The 26,056-nt window shown below is 49.3% G+C and overlaps 1 protein-coding gene across 4 annotated transcripts in view; it reads left to right on the top strand.

Moving 5' to 3' along the window:
* Positions 1-25,404, top strand: part of TOX2 (TOX high mobility group box family member 2) — a 170,074-nt gene extending 144,670 nt beyond the window's left edge. For 3 of the 4 annotated variants that reach the window (XM_042930918.1, XM_042930916.1, XM_042930914.1), the window contains 6 exons: positions 17,334-17,573; positions 19,964-20,191; positions 20,638-20,718; positions 21,395-21,790; positions 22,485-22,615; positions 25,081-25,404. In XM_042930918.1, the coding sequence (XP_042786852.1) occupies positions 17,334-17,573; positions 19,964-20,191; positions 20,638-20,718; positions 21,395-21,790; positions 22,485-22,615; positions 25,081-25,117 (1,113 nt within the window). In that variant the 3' untranslated portion in view covers positions 25,118-25,404. The remainder of the gene's footprint in view (positions 1-17,333; positions 17,574-19,963; positions 20,192-20,637; positions 20,719-21,394; positions 21,791-22,484; positions 22,616-25,080) is intronic. The other variant, XM_042930915.1, reaches the window with a different exon arrangement.
* The last annotated feature ends 652 nt before the right edge of the window (positions 25,405-26,056 follow it).

The following is a 26,056-nucleotide window of genomic DNA, read 5'->3' as shown; positions in this document are numbered from 1 at the left end:
GGTGAGTGGGTACCTCTCTCTGGGTACCTGTTGGTCCCCACCTCTAAATACCAGACAATGTAGTCGACCATCCCCACCTGGGAAACCCCACTTGGATGCTGGGCCCAAGCTCAGCCTGCCCACAGCTGACCACTCCTTCCTACCTGGTTGGACACGTCTCTTCTCTCATGTGACCAGCCCATGAATATCATTAGTGATCTGGTGTCATCCTGGACCACCCACCATGACCAGTCCCAAATCCCAGATCTGCCCTTGGCGTCTCTCACAGCCATCTCTTACGTTCCATTATCCGAATCTGAGTAGTGATTATGTGACTTCTCACCTGCCACCTGCCACATAGCAAGCAAGCTGGCCTTTCTAAAATTGAAGTCACTGATCTTCCTAAAATATTTCTGGGTTCCTTGTGACCCTCAGGATGAAGTCCAAATATCTTCACCTGGCATTCAAGGTCCTACCCAGCCTGGCCCCTTCCTGGCTTTCTAAGCTCATCTTTCCAGCCCTCCTCCCCCCTCCCGACTAACCTTCTAACTGGGGCCACTACATAGCCCCAGCCTGCATTGCACAAGCTCACAGTGGTCCGTGGCTTCCCTTTCAGTGCTCATCACCATTGTGACTGCATACCGATTTGGGTGTGGAATTGATTGATGTCTGTCTCCGCCACAAGACCGTCAGCTGCATAGGGCAGGGACCGCGCCTGTATTACTCACCATGAAATCTGTGTTCTGCAGTGCCTGGCAGGCACATAGCAGATACTTAGTAAATACAGATGTTTCTGCTATTCTGTGAGAGACACAGTTCTACAAAGCCTGCAAATTCCTAAAATCAACAGAGCTTGTGGGGAAAACAGGGTTAGGGCAAACCTCTCAAGGTCTATGTAACTTTGTAACCACAGCATTAACAGAAAATCATAGTGATACTAATTCAGATACCTGTACAATTAAAAAACACGTGTTAAATTCTTACTAAAGAAACTCTCAGGGGGCACCTGTGTGGCTCAGTCAGCAAAGCATCCAACTTTGGCTCAGGTCATGATCTCGGCAATTCATGTGTTCAAGGCCCGCGTTGGACTCTATGCTGACAGCTCAGAGCCTGGAGCCTGCTTCGGATTCTGTGTCTCCCTCTCTCTCTGCCTCTCTCTCTCTCTCTCTCTCTCTCTCTCTCTCTCTCAAAAATAAATAAACGTTTAAAAAAAAGAAAAAAGAAACTCTCATAAGACCTGGGAAGGTAGCTTCATGGGAGAAGGTAGGAGGATGCCTTTTCACTGCTGGGTTATGTAGAAAAGGACAAAAAGAAACATGTAGAAGGAGCTGACCCCTCCATTGCCTGCTGGGCTCAGCTGGGTTGGCATCCTCTGCATTGAGGCTGGGCCTTGGTGGCACAAAATATTAATGTGCTGGAAGAATCTTGTAGGCCTGAACAGGACCTCTCTGTGGAGCAGCCGTCCCCTGTTGACAGGCATGAGATAGTCTGTGTCCCAGGAACACAGGCCATAGGGAACACACCACATTTGTTGAGTGGGTGAGAGTGCCCGCAGTGCAGTAATGGTGGGTGCGTTAATAACACGTGTCACACTGCATGACATGGCTGGCTCACTTGTCTTCCTGTTCCACTGGACTTGATGGTCCTTCCTGAGTGACAGGGGCTGTGCCTGCCTTCTTTGTGTCTCAGGGTCTGTGGCTCAGGGGCAGTCATCGTGTGGGCTTTGGGGTTGTGACAGATCACAGGCCTCCATTTCTGCCCTTGAGGAACCAAGAATGTGCCATGTGGTATGTGGGAGTTACCCCAAAACTCTTACTGGACAGATCCCTAAACAGCCCATTAAGAGACGTTTCATTGTTCAGGAAAAAGAAATGGGGTCTGTGTTAGGGTTCTCCAGAGGAAAATAACAGGGTATATAGACATCCAGATAAGAGGAAATTTATTATAGGACTTGACTCCTGTGGTTATGGACATGGAGAAGTCCCATGATATGCTGTCTATAAGCCAGGAAACCTAGTGGGATGTGACTTAGTCCAAGTCCAAAGGCCCGAGAGCCTGGAGCTCCAGTGTCTGAGGGCAGGAGAAGATGGATGTCCCAGCTCAAGAAGAGAGAGAATTTGCCCTTTCTCTGTCTTTTTGTTCTCTTTTGTTCCATGTGAGGGTCTTCAGTGGATTGGCTGATGCCCACTTGTATTGGTGAGAGCGACTTTTACAATCATTGGCCAGTTCAAATGCCTATCTCTTCTGGAAGCAACCTTCCGAACACCCCAGAAATAACATTTTACTGGCTCTCTGGGCACCCCTTGACCCAGCCAAGCTGACACATAAAATTAACAATCGCTGGCTCTGAACCTTGACAAGAGGGGGTGGACTTGGGACATCATGAAGAGGTGGTATTGTCCAACCTCGAGGCCAAGAGGTTGTAGGAAGTGAAGAAGGAAGGAGTAGGGACAGATAATTCCTTCAACAAACATTCACTGAATCCCTGCTATGTGTCAGGTGCTATTCTGGAACAATGAAGATGTGAGCCTGTGTGGAACTGGCAGGGGGAGCAAGATAAGAAACAGTAAAATAATAAATGAGTCATATAGTGTGTTCACAGGTGCTCGGTGCATTGGAAGGAAGAAAACAGTGGCATGAAGGTGATTGGGATGGCTGGGGGTGGGCAGAGGGCGGTTTTGGGAGGATGGTCAGGGAAGACCTCATAGGAAGGGGGAGACCTGAACAAGATCGGCAGGAGGTGAGGGAGCTGGCGTAGGTACCCCCTCGCTGGGGAAGACCATCCAGTACAGAGGGAGCAGCTAATATACAGGGTTTCCCACCCTTGCCACTGTTGACATTTTGGGCTGGGTCATTCTTCATGGTGGGAGGCTGTCTGGTGCATAGTAGGATGCTGAGCAGTACCCTTGGCCTGGTAACCAGAAGATACAAGTAGCATCTCCCAGCTGTAACTGGCAGTGTCCCCAAATATTGCCAAATGTCCCCTGGGGTGTGTGTGCAAAGTCACACTGAGCTAGAGAAGGGCCCTGCGCCTTGAGCATGCTTGCGTGGGAATGTGTGTGAGTGGAGTGAATGGGGGGGCGGGGAGGCGGGCAGAGAGGTATCAGGTGCTGCTGCTGGGGTTGTTCTCAGAGCTTGCGGCTTAGCAAGGACTTGGGCTTTTCTGGGAGGAAGGGAGGGAGGGAGCTGGTGCAGGCTCTGAGCAGAGGAACAAGGGCCTGCATCCCAGAGCTGCGCGGCACCAGGACCACAGCCCCCACCCCAACCCAGGCAGAAATGTCACTCCCCCAGCAGGGCAGTCCCAGACCCAGTGTTTCAGCGACCCTGTTTGCAAACCTTTCTTCAGAGACCAAATCAGCCCTGAAGGGGACAAATTGCTTTCCATTTACATCCTTCCCTGCTGGTGCCTTCATATTCATAACAGGATGATCAGTGTAACCAGGAATGGGGTTGCTGCTTTAAAAGGATAAATTAGTCTGACTCTTAACTCAATAATTAAAACTGTGATGGCGCTCGGCCTGCAGGGATAATGTACTATTATTATAGTCGTTTGTTTCAATTAAATGCTTACTGATTTTACAATAGCAGCTGGGCACCTGTGCACTATAGCTATTACTCTGAACAAGACATCTCAAATTTCAGGAGAAATTTGTCAGCGTGCGAGGGATCTCCCACCAAGCATGAAAGTTTATTAGAAATACTTACTCACAAAAGGCTTCGGAGTGAGAGGCAGGCACTGGGGAAGGCTTCCTATTGGCTTTCTTTTCCTCTCTTTTGTGCTGAAAAAAATTTTTTTTCCTAAAAGAAAATAATTTTCAAATTTTTGACCCTTAAAGCCCAAAGAAGCCTCAGAGAGCTGGTTTGGTTGGCTGAGGAGGGGCTCTGGCTGTGACCTCACACATCATTGATTCCAGGGTGTGGTAGATTAAGTAATGCTACCCTGCCCAGATGACCATGTTCTAATCCCTGAAGCCTGTGCATATATTACCTTATATAGCAAAAGGGATTTTGCAGATGTGACTGAGTAAAAAAGTCTTGAGATGCAGAGATTATCCTGGATTATTTGGGTGGGCCTGGGGATGTAATCATGAGTCCTTATGTGGGCGGGGGCAGAAGGGTCCAACACCTAGACTAGGTGGTGTGACAATGGAAGCAGAGGGAGAAAAGCCCTTGTGATGCGGGACCACAAGCCAAGGAATAAGGACAGCAGCCATCCTAAAAAAAAAAAAAAAAAAAAAAAAAAAAGTGAAGACACAGAGTCTCCCCTGGAGTCTCCAGAAATAACCGGCCATCCCTGAACCTTGACGGTAGCCTGGTGACACTGATTCCAGACTTCTGGCCTCCAGAACTATAAGGGGTTGAGTTTGTGTTCTTTTTTCTTTTCTTAAGATTTTATTTTTAAGTAATCTCTACACCCAACGTGGGGCTCAAACCCACAACCCCGAGATCAAAAGTCACATGTTCCACTGACTGAGCCAGCCAGGCGCCCCAAGTTTGTGTTCTTTTAAGCCACCAAGGTTTTTAAAAAAATTTTTTTAAATGTTTTATTTATTTTTGAGAGAGAGAGAGAGAGAGAGGTCAAGTGGGGGGGGGGGGGCAGAGAGAGAGGGAAACACAGAACCTGAAGCAGGCTCCAGGCTCTGAGCTGTCAGCACAGAACCCAATAGGGGCTCGAACTCACGAATGGTGAGGTCGTGACCTGGGCCGAAGGCAGATGCTTAACTGACTAAGCCACCCAGGTGCCCCTAAGCCACCAAGTTTGAGGTAATTTGTTACAGCAGCGACAGGAGACAGCCACGCTGGCTCTCTGCTGCTTCCCAGTGTCCTGAGACCCTTCTCAGAGTCCCGAGACCGCTTTCCCTAGGCAGGCAGTTCTGTCACAGACCCCAGGACTCCCTGGAGGCTGGTGGCACACAGATCTGGGCTCTGACCCTCCTCTGCTTAAAGCCCATGGCCATCCACTTAGCACCTGCAGGCATGGGCCCTCCACCTCGGTCCCCCGAGTGCTCGCTTCTGATGCCCCTTCATCCTTATCTCCCGCTGTTTCGGACACTCCGGCTTGCTTGTGGGCATCTTGCCAAGCTGGTCGTGCCGCTCATGTTAGAGCTCTCCCGAGAAAGAGAATGTCCCAGCACTCAGGCTGGTGAAGTTCCCCATCACTCAGCCTTTTCGTTCCATTAAGGTTTCAGTGGACCGGATGAGGCCCACCCACCTTACAGAGGACAATCAGCTGTACTCAGTTGACTGATTCAGATGTTAGTGTCATCCAGAAACACTCTCAGAGACATATCTAGAATAATGTTGGAGCAAATGTCTGGCCCCCCTGTGGCCCCGTCAAATTGACAGAAAAATTAACCATCACATTACTCCATGCCTCTGTGCCCTTGCCGAGGCTGTTCCTGCTCCTGGGCATGCCCTCTGCACCCTCCTCATTTCTACAAACTTCCTCTTCAAGAGCTGGCTCAGTCTTCCCCCATGGAAATGCTTTCTGGCTCACCAGGCACTGGAGGGGCCCCTTCTGTGACCCCCTCCACCCAGGTCCCTTTGCTGCACTGGTTAAAACAGTGTGGGTGCATCTCTGCCTCCCCCAGCAGACTGTGCACTCCAGATGGGGTGTTCTTTTAGTCTGCTCTTAGGGTCCCAGACACAGCAACCCTCAGGGAATGTCTGTTGAATGAATGAGTGACAGGAGCAGACTTGGGGACCCAAGAGGACTAGAGAAGTAAGATGACCACAGAGGTCGGTTCTGCTAAGGGCAGTTCAAGGCAAAGGCCCTGTCAAGGACCCGAGAAGGAGGCTGCAGGCAGCAAAGGAAGGCCAGCGTCAGAACGGGGGCTAACTATAAGGTCTCTGTGGCCAGTCCAGGCCTTCTGATTTTAAAGAGAGGCTGTAATGCAGTCAGAGCAAGGGCCCAGATGATGCCCAGAGCAGGGTTTAGTTGAGAGACGGCAGCAAGTGCCTGTTTCCTGGGGCCAGGTCTGGACAAGACGGTGGGCTGGAGGTGTAGTCCCTGAGGACAAGGACATGGCAAGCAGATAGACCTTGACTTGAATCCCAGCTCTACCACTTACCCTAAATGACCGTGGTCATGTTCCTTCCCTTTTTGAGCCTCAGCTGTCACATCTGTAGGATGCTGATGATAAACCTACCTCCTCCCATGGCTGGGTGAGAATTAAATGTGCTCAGAAGGTCAGTGCCTGGCAGATGTAACTGCCACCTGAAGGGTAGTGCCTCTACCACTATTTCTGTTTACTTCACGTTCAGCTAAAACAGAGATTGGCGGGATGCCTGGGTGGCTCAGTTGGTTAAGCATCCAACTCTTGACGTTGGCTCAGGCCAACATCACAGTTCGTGAGATCGAGCCCTGAGTCAGTCTCTGTGTGGACAGTGCGGAGCCTGCTTGGGATTCTGTCTCTCTGCCCCTCCCCAACGGCATACTCACGCACACTCTCTCTCTTTCTCAAAAACAAAACAAAAACAAAATAAAAAAAAAAATGCAGAGATTGGCAACCTATGGCCATAGGCCAATTCTGGCTCTCCACTTGTTTTTGTAAATAAAGTTTTATTGGAATACAGCCACGATCATTCATTTACATATTGTCTAGGGCTGCTTTTGCACTACAATGGTAGAATTGAATAGTTGTAACAGAGGCCATCTGGCCCGCAAAGCCTAGCATATTTAATATCTGGCCCTTTATAGAAGAAGCCTGCCAACTCCTGATATAACAAATAAATATTTGTGAAGTACTACCCTAGTGCCAAGCCTAATGCTGTTATTTTTATTCTCACTGGAGCCTCCTTTCTGGCTTCTCTCATACTTCTCTCACTTTCCAGACACTTCCATTGTTTCTCACCTCTTAGCCCGGTTGAGATCTGGTTCAAACATCAAGTTTATACCTCCAGCAAGTTTGTGAGGGGATGAAGGAAAGGAACACATACCAGTGCCAGGCTCTGTGCAAAGTTACCTTTTCATTGGATCCTCACAGCTGCCCTATGAGAGCAGGTTCATTACCCTCCACCCACAATAGAGCCATTAAGATCTGTGTGGGTGCCATGAAAAGATCTCAGTCTCAGGAGACAACCAGAATTCTGACTTTCTCACTTCCTGGCTGTGTGACCTTGGGAGAGTCACTCAACCTCTCTGAGTTTCAGGGTCTTTATTGTAAAATGGGGATGATAACAGTGTTCATGCAGCTCATGGCATGGTGCCCAGCACATAGTGAGCACACATCCAGTGAAATAATAAGTATTTTTAATCATTATCACAATTGTTACCATCCTCTGTAGAACAGAGGGATTAGTATCTGTTGGAAAGAACCACTCTGGACCGTGGGAGGGATTGTAAAATGCTGGTCAGTGGTTCGTTAGTTTTCCTTTGGGGTCTGAATGTGCTTTGAAATTAAGAAGTTTCTGGCCCCTCTAGAGCTGAGGCAAAAGCTTCAGTGAAAGGACACAACTGAGCTGAGCTGCTGTCGCCTTCAGAAAAAAGTCCCAATTCTCCAGGCAGAGTGTGAGGCTGTGTTTAATGATACACGTCCCTGCCTCAGAGGAAGCAGGCGGGGTGTTAGTTCTGCGAATCATCAGAAGGCAGGAAGGAGTAGGTGTGATTTCTTATCCTCTCCCGTCTGGGTGGGGGCACCCTGGCACCTGGGGCTCCTCTCCACAGAGGCTGCAAATGGGGAATTTGTGAAAAACACCTTTGTGTTCCTGCCCCTCCGAGAATCTATTAAGCCAGGCGAATCTAATTAAGTTCACAACGATGCCTCCTTACTCTTTCCTCTGGCTCATCCTTCCTGGAGAGGCCACAGGAGCGGCTCCTAAGTGTGCCCATATGTTTCCATGAGAGAAGCAGGAGGCTTGGTGCCCCTGGCCACCAGATATCTCCTAAGTGCCAGCTGGATGCCGGGCCATGTCTGCACAGAAGCAGATGCTTGATGCCCACCATGCTGAGCCCTGGGAAAGCTCAGGAAAGGAGTGTGGCTGGAAAGGGAGGTCAGGGGAGGCCTCTCTGAGGAGGCAATGTTTCAGGTAAGCCTCAAAGGATGCTGACATGGAGGGAGGGAGCAGTGAGCCACAGGGGAAAGTCTCCATTTAGAGGGAAGCCCACATGGGCTCTGGGAAGGATCTGGAAAGGTCAGGAAGACAGAGGTGGTGCATGCAAATCGTTGTTTCACAGGCTAAGACAACGCTAGCAGACCCTGAAGGAGCTTCTGAAGATTCTGAGCAGGGAGGACACCCTTTCTACTTGAGTGGGGTCACTCCAGTGGCCAGCATAGCACCAGAGAGGGGGCTGGTATCTTACTTTGGGACCCCCTCCCTAAATCAGACTCTGATGCAAAGGTTTGGGTGCAAGTATTTTGTTTGGGGGTAACCCCAGGAAGCCATGCAAAGGATGAAGGGAATTGAGACTGGAAGAGAAGAAAACCAGGAAAGGGTGGGCTGGTGAGTTGTGACACCGTGGCCACTGGAACACAGTTCCGCTGGACACTCTGAGGAGAGCATGGAACACAACTCGGAACCGCCCCGCCGAGGAGAGAGGGAGCCCAGGCTTTCCCACACGCTCCTGGTCCCTCATGGTTGAAGGGCACTCCTGGACCCTCACCTGTCCAGCACTTCTGTTCTGCCCTGGGCAGAGGATGCTCTCAGGAGACCATGAACAAATAAATGAGAGAAATAATTTATAGCTTGAAATAACCATTATGAAAGAAAGAGACGATATGATGATACAAAATAATGGTCGTGGGTTAGGTTTTTAGACAACGTAGTCAGGGAAGGCTTCTCGGAAGAGGTAACATTCCAGTTAAGAACTGAAAGATGAGGGGCACCTGGGTGGCTCAGTCGGTTAAGCGTCCGACTTCGGCTCAGGTCACGATCTCACAGACCGTGAGCTCGAGCCCCGCGTCGGGCTCTGTGCTGACAGCTCGGAGCCTGGAGCCTGTTTCAGATTCTGTGTCTCCCTCTCTCTCTGCCCCTCCCCCGTTCATGCTCTGTCTCTCTCTGTCTCAAAAATAAATAAACGTTAAAAAAAAAAATTAAAAAAAAAAAAAAAAAGAACTGAAAGATGAGCCACGTGCAGAGACCAAGGGGAGGAAAGCTCAGGTCAGAAACCTGAGGCCGGGGTAGGCCTCCTGCATTTGAAGATCTGAGAGGAGGCCAAAGCAAGCTAGAGGTGCAGTAGGTGCGGTGGGGACAGTGTATACAAAGGGCTGGAGCGTCAGACTGGGGCCCATCATGCACAGCCTTGAAAACCGTGGAAAGTGGAGCACATTTTAGCCTAAGGGAATGGGGACGCTGAGGAAGACTTTTGAGGAGGGGAATAGCATGGTCCCCTTCGCTTATTTGAGAGATCCGTCCAGTGATTGTGGGGGAATAGGCTGGTGGGAGGTGGGAGAACAGGCAATGGAACAGGAAAACTGGGAGATGGCAGTGGCTTTGGGGGGGTAGGGTGGGGAAAGGTGTGTGTGGGACTTCGGATTCGCTGCAGAGGCCGAGCCAACACAGGTGTGTCTGGGGCAGGAGAGGGGTGCAAGGAACACAGAGAAATCAAGGTTGGGACCCAGGTGTGGGGCTTGGTGAAGCAGACTGAAGGAGAATTGAGTTCCGTTTTCAACATGTAAAGTTTGACGTGCTTGTGGGGCATCCAGTGAAGACACAGCGAGGCAATGGAATGAAGGTGTTTGGGGCCCAAGCTGGAGATCAGGGCACCAATCCTATCTTATTTCAGGATGCATCACATAACCAACTAAGTGATGTGGATGCCAGCTGCCTTCCCAGACTTCCCAGAACCTAGTACATTCAACACCAGGCTTTGAAGAGCCCCTGTTTATTATTATTATTATTATTATTATTATTATTATTATTGTTAGTTTGGGGTCTATTTTTGAAAAAATAAAATATTACAGATACAAATTAAGCAGCCTTTGTATCTGTCTTTCTTTTCCTGCTTTTCCTGTTTTTAATGTTTTTACTGCATTTTTATATGTCCTTAAACACCTTATTGTAATGTTTTATGTTATAAACATGTACATTAAGGTATTTTACTGCATGGATCCTTTTGAAACTCTTTTTATTCGTTATTGTTCCTGAGTTCATCCACCTCACTGACAGGTGTAGCTACAGGTCATTCCCTTGAACTCTGTACAGAATTCCGTTATGTGAATATATCACGGATTTTCACCATTTCCTAATTGGTGAACATTCACATTATTTCCAGTTTTTCTGGAACTTAGAAAATGCCATAGTAATGATCATCTTTATTATAATATATAATTTTTGAAAGGTAACTTCATGACTCTTACACAAATACGAAATGAAGACATGTCAATTTATTTAGCTCATTAATTAATGAGAAAGCCAATAATACATTACAATTGGCTCAAAGGAGAATCTGATGAATAGACATATATACCAGCAACCCAGAATGATAAAATAAATTTTGTAATAAAGATAAAACTGGGGCAACAGAATACCGTGTTTGAAATCTTCTTTCTACAAGGTAGAATCAATTGTACCTCTGCCAGACAACACTTATTTGCGTTTTTATGGACAAGAGTCAGTTGCATTCTACCTGATGCCCACTAAGATGGCTCCTATAAAAGAAAAGTTACAAGTGGTGGTCAAGAAGTGGAGAAATTAAAACCTTGTGTACTATTGGTGGGAATGTAAAATGGTGCAGCCACTAGAGAAAACAACGGGGCAGTTCCTCAAAAATAGAATTACTGTGGGGTGCCTGGGTGGCTCAGTCGGTCAAGCATCTGACTTCAGCTCAGGTGGTGATCTCACAGTCCATGGCTTTGAGTCCTACATTGGGCTCTGTGCTGATGGCTTGGAGCCTGGAGTCTGCTTTGGATCCTGTGTCTCCCTCTCTCTTTGCCCTCTCCCGCTTGTGCTCTCTCTCTCAAAAATAAAAATAAACATTAAAAAAAAAAAGTAGAATTACTGTATGATCCAGCAACTCTATTTCTGTGTTTATAACCCAAAGAATTGAAAGCAGAGTCTTGAAGAGATATTTAAACACCCACGTTCACAGCAACATTATCCACAACAGCCAAAATGTGGAAGCAACCCAAGTGTCCATTAATAGATGAATGGATGAATGCAGCATCCACATACGATGGAATTTTATTCAGCCTTTAAAAGGAAGGGAAGTCATAAGAGACTCTTAAAAACAGAGAGCAAACTGAAGGTTGGTGGGGGAATGGGGGAGAGGGGAAAATGGTGATGGGCATTGAGGAGGGCACTTGTTGGGATGAGCACTGGGTGTTGTATGTAAGTGATGAACCGCAGGAATCTTCCGCCAAAACCAAGAGCACACTGGATACACTATATGTTAGCCAATTTGATAATAAATTATATTTAAAAAAAGAAAAGAAGAAAAAAAATTAAATAATAATGCAGGGAAGGGAAGTCTGATATAGGCTACAACGTGGATGAACCTTGAGGACATTTTGCTTGGTGAAATAAGCCGGTCACAGAAGAACAAATTCTGTATGATTCCACTTACAGGAGGCACCTAAGGTAGTCAGATTCATAGAATAGTAGCCAAATGTCACAGTAGTAAAATGGTGGTTGCCAGGGGCAGCAGGGAGGGAGGAATAGGAAGTTATTGTTTTATAGGTAGAGTTGCAGTTTTGCAAGATGGAAAGAGCCCTGGAGATGGACGGTGGGGATGGCCGCACAACAATGGGAAAGTGAACTGTACTCTTAAAATTGGTTAAGGTGGTAAATTGTATGTTGTGTGTATTTTACCACACTGGAAAAAATGTAACAATGAAAAAGATGCACTAATTTCATTTTTTTACAAAGTTGTAAAATAGCCTAGTCAAAGACAAAGGCACACATTCCTGTAGACACAGATAACCCCAGAGGCCCAAGAGCCATGCTCAGCATTCCGTCGAAAGGACAATCATTTGCCCATTCTAATGTCTTTGAGATTTATCCTGCAGTATTTATTTCTTCTTGTGCATCTGGGAAAGTTCTTTATAATAAATATCTTAGAATAGAATTGCTAAATTACCGAATTACATGTCTTCAGTGTACCTGGGTATTATCATTGCCTCTTGAAATGTTTACCTTACTAGCTTACACTCTAAGAGCAGTATAAATAGACACCCAAATGGCCAGTAAACTTATGCAAAGGTGTTCAACCTCTCTAGTAGTCAGGACAATGCAAATTAGAACAAGTTTGAGAGCATTTCGCACTTTGCAGATTTGCAAAAATTCAGAAGTCTGCCATTATCAAATGTTGGCAAAATATGAAATAACAGAGTCAGGAATCTCTGGCTAAAGAATTCTAAGCACGCTGCTGGGAAGAAAAATGAAAAAAACAAGTCCTAAACACAGAACCCCAAGGCCATTTTGCCCTTCAGGAAATAATGTCAGACTCTGTTTAAGATTCAGGGAAGGAAGGGTATTTACACATGGAAGTGGAAAGAGGGATGTTTAGAGATTTTAAATCCTTCGACTCTTATTTCTTGAGAGTTAAATTTTTTTCCCAGCTTTATTGAGATAGTACTAACATTTAACGTATATTATCTTAAGGTATACAACATGATGATTTAATGCATGCAAATATTTTGTGAAATTATTATTACAGTAAGGTTAGTTAATACCTGCATCCCCTCACATAATTACCTTCGTGTGTGTGATGATTTAAGATCTCTGTTCTTAACGACTTTCAAGTATACAATATAGTATTGTTAGTTATAATCCCCGTGCTGTATATTAGGTACCCAGAACTTATTTATGCTGTAGTTGGAAGTTTATTCCCTTTGACCGCCTTCACCCATTTCCCAGCCCCTGGCCCTGGAAGCCACCATCCTACTCTCTATTTCTTTGAGTTTGGCTTTTTTAGACCCCACATGAGGGAGAGCACAGTCTGTCTTTCTCCGTCTGCCTTATGTCACTTGGTATAAGGGCCATCCACATTGTTGCAAAAGGCAGATCTCCTTCTTGCTTGTTGCCAAATAACATTGTACATACATTCCACACTTTCTGTCTGTTCATCTGTTCAGAGAAACTTAGGTTGTTTCCATGCCTTGGCTATGGTAAATAATGCCGCAGTGAACAACGGGGATGCAGATCTCTCTTCAAGGTAGTGATTTCATTTCTTTTGGATCGATACCCAGAAGTGGGATTGCCAGATCACATGGTAGTTCTGTTTTTAATTTTTCAAGGAACCTCCAGACTGTTTTCCAGAGTGTCTGCTCTAATCTACACTCCCACCAACAGTGCACAAGGGTTCTCTTTTTTTTTTCACAGCCTCACCGACACTTTTATCTCGTATATTTTTGATGATAGCCATTGTAACAGATATGAGGTGGTGCCACATTGTGGGTTTGATTTGCATTTCCCTGATGATGAGTGATGTTATGGACCTTTTCATGTACCTGTTGGCCGTTTGTAAGTCTTCAAAGTATCTATTCAAGTTCTTTGCCCATTTTTAAATTGAATTATTTGTAAAAGTTTCTACTCTTTGAAATAGTTCACTTGAAGTCTGTTTCCTGGGCTTCTTTATGATTAATATAATAATAAAATATAGATTTCACAATATATTATATTAAGAACTCAGTACCAAAATCTACTTACGTGCTGTTCACAAGATGCACACTTAAAATGATGAAGGACAGTAATAAACAGTGGGAAAATAGAGATACTGATCACAGGTGAAGTTGGATCTAAAATAAAAACATTAATTGAGGCAAAGATACTGGGTTTTTTTTTTATTAAGAAGAAGAAGCCATCATGAAAATATAGCATTCTGGAACATTTATGGGAATGAATAGCGTCACATCAGTATATGTGAAGAAACCTGTTTAAATTCCGTAGAGAAACTGAAGGGAACACAATAGCAGTGGGAGCTGCTTTAACTCATTTTTCTTGAAATCTCACAGCTAGAGTAGTCAAAACAGTTGATTGAATAGACATATAGAGAAATGTGTATATTGGAGCATAAACACGATTTCAGATACACATGAACATTTTACAAAAACTCATCATACCCTAAGCCATAATGAAAACCCCAATACCAAAAAGATAAAATTCTAGGAGTCATGTTTTCTGACCATAATAACAAAAGAATATATTAAATGAAGACTCCTCTCCAAATAACTTAAGGTAAAAAACAAAACAAAACGAAAAACCAACAAACAACCCTTCAGTTGTAGAATATATATTTTTATTTGGGGGGGATGAGTAGGGGCAGAGAGAGAGAGAGAGAGAGAGAGAGAGAGAGAGAGAGTCTCAAGCAGCCTCTATGCTCAGTGTGGAGCCCAACGTGGGACAGGATCCCACCATCCCAGGATCATGACCTGAGCCAAAACCAGGAGTCAGATGCCCAACCGACTGAGCCACCCAGGTGCCCCATAGAATTAAAAAAAAAATTAATGTTTATTTTTGAGAGAGAATGAGAACGAGAGCGAGAGTGAGCACAGGTGGGGGAGGGGCAGAGAGAGAGGGAGACACAGAATCCAGAGCAGGCTCCAGGCTCTGAGCCCGATGTGAGGCCCAAACCCATGAACTGTGAGATCATGACCTGAGCCAAAGCTGGACACTTAACCAACTGAGCCATCCAGGCAACCCCCTCCCCCTTGCCTAACACTGTAGAATATTTTTTAAAATATTTGTGTGGTATACAATGAGGGAAAAATCATAGTTATGGAGCAGGGGTTCTCAACTTCAGCACTACTGACATTTTGGGGTACATAACTCTTTGGGTGTGTGTGTGTGTGGAGGGGGCATTCTACACATTGTAGGACATTTAGCATCATCCCTGACCTCTACCTGCTAGATGCTGGTAGCACCAACTACACACACACACACACACACACACACACACACAGACCAGTTGTGACAGCCAGAAATGGCTCTACATATTTCCAGATTTCTCTGCAAATGGTCCCTGTCTGAACCTCTGCCCTAGATAGTAATATTATTAGAAAAGAAAATCTGAGGGGCATCTGGGTGGCTCAGTCGGTTAAGCATCTGACTTTGGATTTCAACTCAGATCATGATCTCATGGTTCATGAGTTTGAGCCCTGCATCAGGCTCTGTGCTGACAGCATGGGGCTTGCTCAGGATTCACTCTCCCTCTCTTTCTCTCTCTCCTCTCTCTGTCTCTGCCTCTCCCCTGCTTGTGCTCGCTTTCTCTTTCAAAATAAATAACTTAAGAAAATAAAATGTGAAAGTAAATAAATTATTTAATTTGAAAAGCTACATAAAAAGCAACTTATGATACCCGAGGTCAACAGTAATAGAGAGGAAAGCAAAATTAATAATCAGAAAACTTGTCAAATTTATTTTTTTTAATATAAGAATTGGTTCCTTGGTAGATAATTAAAACATATAAACTTTTTGAGAAGGAAATTTTAAAAAAGCAACATGCATTCACAGTATTATAATTGGGAATGAGGATTTAACTACAAAAACTATAGAGTAGGTTAAAAATATGATAACATTATCCCAGTTATATGCTATTAATGTTAAAATGTGGACAAAGTAGACAGTTGAAGTATATATGTATGTAACTTACCAGAATTAACTAAAGAGAATATGGAAACTAAAATAACCACGGAAAATACTGTGAAAATCAGTCTTTCGAAAAGCACATAACACAAATGCCAACATTGGCTAAAGATAACCCCCCAGAAAATGGAAACGAGGACAAACCTAAAAAAGAAAGTTCCTTAGAACTGAGGACATACCAGACAAAATGAAACAAACACACATCCAGGCAAAGACGGCGATGTTCCGATCAGATTCCACTGAATTCAAGGCAAAAGGAGGCACTTTATAATAATAATAATAACATTCATGGGGCACCTGGGTGGCTCAGTCAGTTAAGTGTCCAACTCTTGGTTTCGGCTGAGGTCACAATCTCATAGTTTGTGAGTTCGAGCCCCACATTGCGCTCTCTGCTGACAGTGCAGAGCTCTCTTGGGATTCTCTCTCCCTCTCCCTCTGCCTCTCGCTCTGCCTCTCTCTCTCTCTAAAAATAAATAAATAAACTTTTAAAAATTTCATAAAAACATTCAATCCATAATGAAGACAGTTTTCTTTTTCCAACAAAAACCAACATTAAGCCCTGTGATGACAGCTCAGAGCCTGGAGCCTGCCTCAGATTGTGTGTGTGTCTCTCTCTGCCCCTCCCCTGCTCGTGCTCTGTCTCTCTATCTCAGGAATAAACATTAAAAAAAATTTTTTTTAATTAGAAAAAAAAGAAATTGGATTCTTTTGAGGAGAAAAAAAACTCCCACATAATAAAATGGGAAATCCATGAACTTGCCTAATGAAGAGAACATGGGAGGAAAACAGCTCCTGGACATGAGAAATTAACAAAAGGAAAAATAACCACAGATGCAATGGAAATAAAAATAGGGGCACCTGGCTGGCTCGGTCGGTGGAGCATGTGATTCTTGATCTCGGGGTTGTAGGTTCGAGCCCCACATTGGGTGTCAAGATTACTTAAAAATAAAATCTTTTAAAAAAAAATGAAATAAAAATAATTATGAGTATGCAAATTGTTATGCCTCACTCAACAGTGTGTGCGTGTATATATAAAATATTTAGGTGAAAAGAACACACCGTTCTACAGATGTATTTAGTATGAGAAATGCCTGTATGTAAAAATCAGGAGCTTTCTTATATTCCAAAAATAATAAGTTAGAAATATCATAGGGAAGATTTGATGAGGAAATTACTGACTTAGAGGAAGAAAAGTACAAAGCTTTATTAAGGGATTTATTTCTTCTATGTGTTTAACAAACACTGATACACAATATATGGCTTACTAGGGGCCAGGCACATTTTGTCCTACCCAAACCTAAAAGGTAGTTTTAATTATTATCTGCATTTTTTTGCATGAAGAAACTGAGGCACAGAGAGGATACATAACTGGGCCAAGGTCACGCAGCTTATAAGTGGCTGAACCGGGATCCAAATCACAGCCAGCCTCCAGCACCTGTGCTCTTTGCTGTAGCGCTGCATAGTGAGTAAATGAACAGACACACCGTGTTCTAGGAGGGAGGACTCAGTATCAGTAAATGGAAAATGATCAGTAAAATGATCAATTCACTGCTGGCCTGAGCTCTCTGGCGAGGGCTGAACTGCTAACCATCTGTCCAGGGTGAATGTCAACAGAAGGCAAACTGTCAGGGAGCTCTAGGCTGCCCCCGGGTGCACCGAATCTCACCCCTGCCCACCCCCCGACCCCACCGCTGGAGCCTGGGGAAGCCCAGCTGGGAGTGGAGCCCCCCAGCCTTCTCATCTGCATGCCGCTGCTCTGAGTCCCACGGTGCAGAGGTGATGGTGGCCGGCGGGTCCTCCCTAGCTCACAATGCCCTGTCCTATTCTCTTAGATCCAGGAGATGGTCCACTCGGAGGTTGCTGCCTACGACTCAGGCCGGCCTGGGCCCCTCCTGGGCCGCCCGGCGATGCTGGCCAGCCACATGAGTGCCCTCAGCCAATCCCAGCTCATCTCTCAGATGGGCATCCGGAGTGGCATCGCCCACAGCTCCCCGTCACCCCCAGGGAGCAAGTCAGCGACGCCGTCTCCCTCCAGTTCAACTCAGGAGGAGGAATCAGAAGCGCATTTCAAGGTAGGGAGGGTGGAGATGCAGAGCCCTAACTGATGCCCTCCTGTCAGCAGGTGGGTGGGCCCTGTGTGGAAATTGGCATCACCTACCTCTAGACAAGACTAGAAGGGTCTAACTGTACCCTTTGCTGGAAGACACGGAGGAGGAAAATCAGCAGGTAGAACGGGGCCCACTGGCTGGAACGCCTGGGCAGTGGGGATGGTGGTGACTGGAACTCGGGATACCTGGGTTCAGCTGCTAAATTTGCTGAGCATCTTTGACAAGATCCTCAGGGTCACATCTTAGGGCCACATTGGCCTTTTAGGAGAAAATGTTCTGATAAAAATGGGTGGCCCAGCAGAAGGCATCTCTGGACTGCGCTGACCGCAGGATGGGGCACTAAAAATGAACACCACCACCCCAGTCACTGGGGACACACCCCCCCAACATCCCTGGAGTCATGGGTGGTCCTGCCTCTTAAGAACAGGTCGGAGGGGAGAGGTCACCAGCTGTCCAGGCTTGTCCTTTCTTTGCACTGACAAATCCCCCTGGCTGTTGGAAAGCATCTTGTTTTACTGGGGCCGAAAACAGAGGCCCAGAAAGGCCCAGGATGGAAGCTGTCACTGGGAGCCTCCCAATGAGCCCGTGGCAGAATAAACTTGATCCCACCACTTCCGCCTCCCTTCCTTCTTCATAAGGGCCTCTCACCCCTTTCCACACAGTGGCCCTGCAGATGCCTGGGAGCAGGAGCCATGGCGCCTGTCCCCTCTAGCAGAGACCCTGACCTCCTGGGCTTGGGGGGGGGGGGGGGCGGGGCGCAGGGGGAGGCGCATCTGGATCCGGTTCAGCTTCATCCTCAGGATAATTTGGTCTCTGCCATAGGCCAGACAGGAGCCGTTTTTATTTTATTTTTTATTTAACGGACACTTGGGGCCAGACGCTGTTCTAAGCACATAACAAGTATGCATCCATGTAATCCTCACCACAGTCCTGGCGGTAGGTGCCATCATCTATCTCCAGTTGGCCGATGGGAAAACTGAGGCCCAGAGAGATTGTGTAACTTCTCCAGCGTCACCAAAACAGGATTCAGACTGAGGTGGTCACAGTCTGGCTCCAGCTGATGTGCTCTTGGCCACCTGTAGTGCCCTGTCATCTCTTCCTCATCCAGCGGTGTATCCGCATCCCTCCTCCTGCTAGAGCCTCTCCTGGGGTGGACACAACCGGGCCCGGAGGGCGGCCAGCTGCACATAGAGGCAGGAACAGAACGGGCTCTGCTGCAGACTGCCCCTCACTGTCCCGCAGACTCAGAGGCCTGAATCTTGTCCAGTGGCCCACGGTTTCCCTATCAGTTCCCGGCGTCACTTTCATCTGCTTGGTGCAGGCTGACAGTCCTCATTGCAGGATCCAGGGCCTTTGACCAAAGTTCCTGGTCCCTCCTGTGTGGCCTGAAGGGTCCTTTTGGGGACCTGCTGAGGTCTGTGGTGAGCATCCCTATACTGTACCCATCCTGCAAGCCCTGAGTCCGACACTCACGGGATTGCAGTCCTGGAGTCTGATTGCTCCTGAAGGCCAGGTGTCCAGAGTGAGGCCACACCCAGCGAGTCACATAACCCCTTTCCCATCCAGCCATGTCACAGGGGCCCCGGGGACTATGCCCCCTGCCCCAAGTTGCACACCTGAAAATTGGCGGGAGACACTGATCTTCTGTGGTTAAGGATCATCTTTGGGGATGATTTGTGATCACAAGAAAGGAGAGCTGTTAAGAAAAATATATATAAAACTTGGAAATCGGGCCCTGAACAACAGCTGCACGCTCTTTCAGTGGCGTACCACAGCATTGTCCAGCAGGCTTGCTCCAGAATTACCGGTCCTCTGGGAGAATGTGCCGCTGTTGTGATTCATTACTCATGATCGATTAGGGGACTTTACACCCTGTAAAGTCAGATGTTAACTTGGGAAAGAAGTGGTAGAGATGTAAACAATTTTCGTCTGATTACAAGGCAAATGAATTTTTCCCTATAGAGATGCAAATGACTTCTGCCCCGTAGAAAAGATTAAAAGCCCCCAAAGCGATAGTTTCATTACTCTGTAGGGCAGTTTTGCTTATATTTCTTTGAATCAACTTTGCTGCCTTGCTGATTTTCATTAATGAGTTAAGCACCAACCCCAGAGTTCCTAGCTCCTACCCAGCCTGTGCGTATGTCTGTTGCCTCCCTCACCTAGAGAGTGAGGAGCATGACCATGTGTTCAAGCCCAGGGTGGTGGCCAGCCCACCACCGCCCATGCATGCGTGGAGTCAGACAGGGAGGTGGTGGGGTGCTGAGGAAGGTCCCCTCTGCCTCAGGCTGGGGTGGGTAACCTTTGACAGGAGGCCCCCAGCTTCTCTGTTTTTCTGACTCCTCTCACCTGCGCAGATGTCCGGAGAGAAGAGACCCTCGGCTGACCCAGGAAAAAAGACCAAGAACCCAAAGAAGAAGAAGAAGAAGGACCCCAACGAGCCTCAGAAGCCTGTGTCGGCCTATGCGCTCTTCTTCAGAGACACTCAGGCCGCCATCAAGGGACAGAACCCCAGCGCCACCTTTGGAGATGTGTCCAAAATCGTGGCCTCTATGTGGGACAGCTTGGGAGAGGAGCAGAAGCAGGTGAGTCTCTGTCCCTTTTGGGACCGTCCCCCGAGGCTTTGAGGCCCTGGAGCCAGTGACAGACTTGGAATGTCTGAAACCAGGAAGACACTCTTACGGAGGTCTTTTCCTGGACTCAGTTTGCCCATCTGTAAGCTGGGAAGCTATTCCAGTTCTGCTGTTTGCCAGCTGTGTTCTCTAGTGACTTAACCAGTCTGGATTTCGGCTTCCTCATCTGTAAAACACGAATAAGCATCTCCGTCCGTCTTGTCGCTCCAACTGTGTGAGTCTGGAGTCCAGACCAGAGCTTCCTCTCCCACCTACCGTGTGCCCATGGCTCCTCTCGTGGGCGTCCAGGGAGGATAGGGAGCAGAACCAGCCCTAGGCAGATTCCAGTTACCAGCTGTGGGACCTCGGGCTGATCGCCGGAGCCCTCCCCAGTGTTGCCCATGTCTTGAATCTTTCAGGCCTACAAGAGGAAGACCGAGGCAGCAAAAAAGGAGTATCTGAAGGCTCTGGCAGCCTACAGGGCCAGCCTCGTATCCAAGGTAACACCCTGGACCGTGGGCCCGGCCGTGATGAGGGTGGCACCCCCCAAGGGATAGAGCAAGAACTGAGGCCCATGGGAACGGTCAGAGCTACAGTTTGTGGAGAGAGTGGATAAGACCAATGTGGTCACTTCTCCGGTGTGCCTACTATGTGCTGCGCTCATGCTGAGCGCTTTACATGTATCTCGTTTCATTTAATTCTTCCAAGAACCCAGCGTTCAGTGAGGTTAAGCAACTTGCCTGACATGATGAGCGTAGGGGCGTTGTCTGAAAGCTATCCTAGAGGACATGGCAGGTGGGTTAGGCCCTAAAGCGTCGGGTGGGGGGAGGGGGGTGTTCCAAGTTGAGGGAACAGCACGTGCAAAGGCATAGAGGCCGTAGAGGAGCATAAATAGAGGATGTCCCAGCTGGATGGTGCTGGCCTCACGGGCCAGGCTGAGGAGTATGGGCCTCATGGGCAGGGAAACCCCAGGGATTAGTGCAGGAGGTGGTTGGATGGTCAGAGCCAAGTGCACTGAGGACCCAGAATTACCTCCGGTTAGCCCATAGCTCCCTGCCAAGGGGTCAGAGAGCCAGCCAGGGGCCATGGCAGTGGTTTGCAGACCCTGCTGGTCTCATGGCCCAAGTTCTGGCTTATCCGTCTTCCCCGGAATAATTGGTGTCTGTCTCCTTGCAGAGCTCCCCAGACCAGGGCGAGACCAAGGGCACTCAGGCAAACCCACCGGCCAAAATGCTGCCACCCAAGCAGCCCCTTTATGCCATGCCGGGCCTGGCCTCCTTCCTGACGCCATCGGACCTGCAGGCCTTCCGCAGCGGGGCCTCTCCCGCCAGCCTTGCCCGGACGCTGGGCTCCAAGTCACTGCTGCCTGGCCTCAGCGCGTCCCCGCCACCGCCCCCCTCCTTCCCTCTCAGCCCTCCACTGCACCAGCAGCTGCCGCTGCCGCCCCATGCCCAGGGTGCCCTCCTCAGTCCGCCTGTTAGCATGTCTCCAGCCCCCCAGGCTCCTGTCCTGCCCACCCCCATGGCACTGCAGGTGCAGCTGGCTATGAGCCCCTCACCTCCAGGGCCACAGGTAAGGACGGCCCAGTAGGAACATGCCCTTCAGGACCCCTCGTGGGGAAGGGAGGTGGCTTGGGATTTCAGATACTGGCCCTGCCCCTCACCAACCTAGGCTCCTTACCTCTCTCTGAACCTCAGTCACATCTATGAACTGGCTCTAGCATACCTTCCCCGAGATACACCGGCTACGGTGAACAGTTGACAAGTTCCCAGACAGATGCTTTGGATCCTTAGGATGTCCCAGGCCCTGCTCTTCTCCTCTGTCCATTTCTGCTCTCTGGCCCGAGGGGCTGAAAGCCATGCAGCTTCTGCCAGACCAGCCCCAGCCCCTGACTCTCCCCAGCGCCTTCAAAGTCTGACCCCACTGATTGTTCCACAGATACTCTTACGAGACTTGTGTGGCTCAGCACGATAACTCCATTTTATAGACTGGGAAACCAAGGCCAGAAAAGGAAAGGCCCCGAAAGCAAGAGTCCTTCACCCCGCTGATGCAGCCAGGAGAAGGGTTGAATTTTCCAGAAGGTGCTCCGCTAGGGAGAAGGAAGAAGCATTCCAGGCAGAGAGGCAGAGTGGAAGTTTTGTAGAGGCCGGAGGAAGTGTCTCCGTGAACACCCTCAGGCACATAGAGTTCCCACCCCCTGCTTGCTGCTGGAGATGTGCACCCCATTTTCTCCCCTTTGCTCACCTGCCTCCTTTCCCCTGGGCAGGACTTCCCTCACATCTCCGAGTTCCCCAGTGGGTCCGGATCCCGCTCACCCGGCCCGTCCAATCCCCCAAGCAGCAGCGGAGACTGGGACAGCAGTTACCCCAGCACGGAGTGTGGCGTCAGCACGTGCAGGTGGGTCCTCACCCTGGCCTCCGCCGCAGCCCCGGAGCTGCCAGGGGACGGGAGGGGCAAGGCTCTGCGGGTCACTGTCAGCCCTGCGGGAGTGCCCCGGGGGTGCCCGCAGTCTTGCGAGAAGACACAGGACGAAGCAAGACCCCAGAAGGACTCCGCTGGTCTGACGCCAGGGCCTGGGAGACGGGGCCAGCTTCAGTCTTCCTTTTCCTCCTTCCGTCCTGGTTGTCTCACCGGTGCCACCATGTGACACTCACCGATGGCTCCTCTGTCCTCAGTCAGGTTCCCTGGAAGCAGAGCTGATGCGGGTGCCTTCGATGGTGCCGAGGGAGAGCTTGTGGGAGAAGGGAAGGGAGAGGGACAGGACAGGGCCCCGGAGGGAGCTGAGAGAGCTCAGCCACAGACTCACTTCAGCCTGATCCCACCGTGAGCTCGGAGCTCGGCCACAGATGGCCCTGCAGACTTGGTCCCGCTCTGAGGTTAGGGCTTTTTGTACCCATGTCTGTCAGCCATTGGCTCTGGGCTGCCCCAGGGGGTGTGGCCCCCAGGCAAGGCAGGTCTCGTCCACCCCCGGGCAGCTCTCTGGGGAGGGCAGGAGAGGGGGTCTGGGGGAGGCACGAGCAAGAAGGGCCAAGTGGCCAACACGGGGAGCCTCAGACCTTACTGGTACCCCTACCGCCCGCTGCAGCCCAGCACCCCCTCTGACACCCACCCCCACCCCCGACTTGGCTGGTCCCTGGTCCTCATGTGGACCTCGTCCTCCAACCTCCTCTCCCATCCTTCGTTCTCAGCCTCTTAGCCTGTCAATGCCACGCTAACTTTCCTTCCTCTAGAAGGTCTTCCTGACCCAAGAGACAGTGACCCCTCATTTCAGAAGAGGGAAATGGGGTACGGATGTCACCTTATTCCTCTACCCACCAGCCCTGACTGCCATCCCCTGGCAAGAACTAACCCTGTGGCCACACCCTGGGTATGTGGTCCCAGCAGCAGCCCCACACCCTGGAAGTCTGGATGGTCATGTTTGGTGGACAGGAGGTGCTCTCTGTGGCCGGGCTCCAGCTGCGCCTAAGCCTGGCTGTCGGCCTCTCTGTTCCTCACCCGGCCAAGCCCGCCAGGGAGCGAGCAGACAGGGCTCGTGCCCCGCTGCTGAGGGCCAGTGCCCGGCCACAGACTCTGCCTGGGTGGGCAGACTGCGCTCAGCGGGAATTCCTGTCCCCCTACCTGGGCAGGTGCAGACCCTCCCTCCACGGGCTCCCTTCCCAAGAGTCAGAGTGTGGGGCTGGGAGCTCTACGATGGACATTAGGGAATGCGTCCGAGCTTCCCCCCAACACGGAGGGCAGCCCACAGCTGTGCCCTATTTTACTTATGTTTTAAGTGGAGGTAGAACTGGCACATTAGTTTCAGGTGTACCACAGAGTGATCGAATCAGACTCGCGCTTCCTGGGAGATGATCACCACAGAGAGTCTAGGTAACATCTGTTGCCACTCAGAGTTACAGATTCTTTTCTTGTCCTGAGAACCTTTCAGATTACTCTCTTAGCAGCCTTCAAGCGTATAAATGTACAAAAATACAGTATTAGTAACCGAGGTCCCCTGCTGTACATGGTATCCCCAAGACGTATTCATCTTCGAGCTGGAAGTTTATTTATACCTTTGGAGCCTTCACCTGTTTTACCCATCCCCCCCGTCTCTGGCACCCAGCAGTCTGTTCTCTGTGTCTATCAGCTTGGTTTGGGGTTTGTTTAGACTCGACATGTAAGTGAGATCATCTGATACTGGTCTTTCTCATCTTTCTCGGACTTATGTCACTTGGCACAAGGCCCTCAAGGTCTCCTGCTCTCACAGATGGGCATCCTATTTGTAAAAAAATTTTTTTAATGTTTATTGATTTTTAAGAGACAGAGCAGGGGAGGGGCAGAGAGGGAGGGAGACATAGAATCCGAAGCAGGCTCCAGGCTCCGAGCTGTCAGCATGGAGCCCGATGCGGGGCTTGAACCCATGAACCGTGAGATCATGACCTGAGCCGAAGTCGGATGCCTGACTGACTGAGACACCCACGCGCCCTGAGCGTCCTATTTTAAAAACACAGAAGGCACCTTCCTGCCCTCCTCGGATTCCATGTGGAATTTACAAATGGAAACCGACTCCACACGGACCTGAGAGCTGGGGTGTTGTTGGAACACCTTCTCTGAAGGACAGGCACTCGCAGCCACCTTTCCCCAGCGCTGAGGACCTCGTGGTCCCCAGCCGGGGTTCCAGGAGAGGAGTTTGGTTCTGCCTGGTGGCCCATCAGGGAGGGACCAGTGGTCTCCAGAGGGGCAGCGCATCCAGGGTGAGGGTGAAGGCTAGCGAACAGGTGGCCTGGCACCGTCCGCTCCAGGCCGTGCGTGCGTTCAGGTCCCTGGGAGCCGGAGGGCGCCTGGCTGGGCTCCCCCGGCTCTGACAGCCCCTCCTCTCTCCCCAGCCTGCTCCCCAGGGATAAATCGCTCTACCTCACCTAATCCCGCCTCCCCTCTCCTCCCTGAGGCTTGCTGGAGGGGCACTGCTCCGAGCCTGAAGGGCCCACAGCAGAAGGGGAGCCTTGGCAGGAAGCGGGGTGACCGGAAGGAGACGGCAGTGACACACGGACGCCCCGGGGCCTCGTCTCTTCCTCCACCTCACAGCAGACTCTGCAGAGGCAGCCCGCCGCCCCGCCGCCAGCCCAAAGAACCTGCAGGAACCTTCTGCCCCCGACCTGCTTGCTCCAGGGTTACCGTGGACCCCGCTCCTCGCCCTGCACGCCGTACTCTGCGTCTGGACGTCTGGCCCCAGCCCAGGCTCGCGTGGGCTGCCCCCGGAGGGGTCGCCTTCTGACAGAAACCCACCCCCAGATGCACGGGCCCGGGGCCGCCCGGCCACAGACGTGCACATGCGGTTTTACAGTGTGAACAAAGATTATGAAACGTCTAGACTATTGCCTCCACGTAAGTAGTTGACTAAGTGTTTTAGAACCGTGAAGACAGCTGTGAGATTATTTTGTGGGGGAGGGGAGTAGTTTCCTTTTAAGGTGACAACCATTTTCTATGACCCTTAGCACATTTTTGTTTAAGTCTTCTCTTATGGGAGAGGTGCACCAAGCAGCGGCCAAACCGGCTCCCCGCCTGTGCAGCACGTGCCGGACGACTTGTAGCCACACTGGGAGACGTTGCGCTTTTTTTTCTTAACCCTACGTCCGTCTATTTAAAATTGCCAACACCGACCTTTGTCTATTTATGGAGAAAAGTTGAGAACAGAAATGCAGTCTATCATCAAGTGTGTGTGGTTTTCGGGTTCGGTTTGGGTTTTGGTTCTTAGTGTTGTTTGCAGCTGTTCCCTGGCCCTGGCGGGTGTCCGTCCCGGCGCCCAGTGCTTCTCTCCGTTCCTTTCTAATAAAACTTCCGAAAAGTTGAAACTCGGTCTGT

The sequence above is a fragment of the Panthera leo genome, chromosome A3 (assembly GCF_018350215.1).
Source record: "Panthera leo isolate Ple1 chromosome A3, P.leo_Ple1_pat1.1, whole genome shotgun sequence".
In the NCBI taxonomy this organism is placed as follows: Eukaryota; Metazoa; Chordata; class Mammalia; order Carnivora; family Felidae; genus Panthera; species Panthera leo.
The sequence above is the reverse complement of the archived record's forward strand: the minus strand, read 5'-3'. Positions and strand labels throughout refer to the sequence as shown.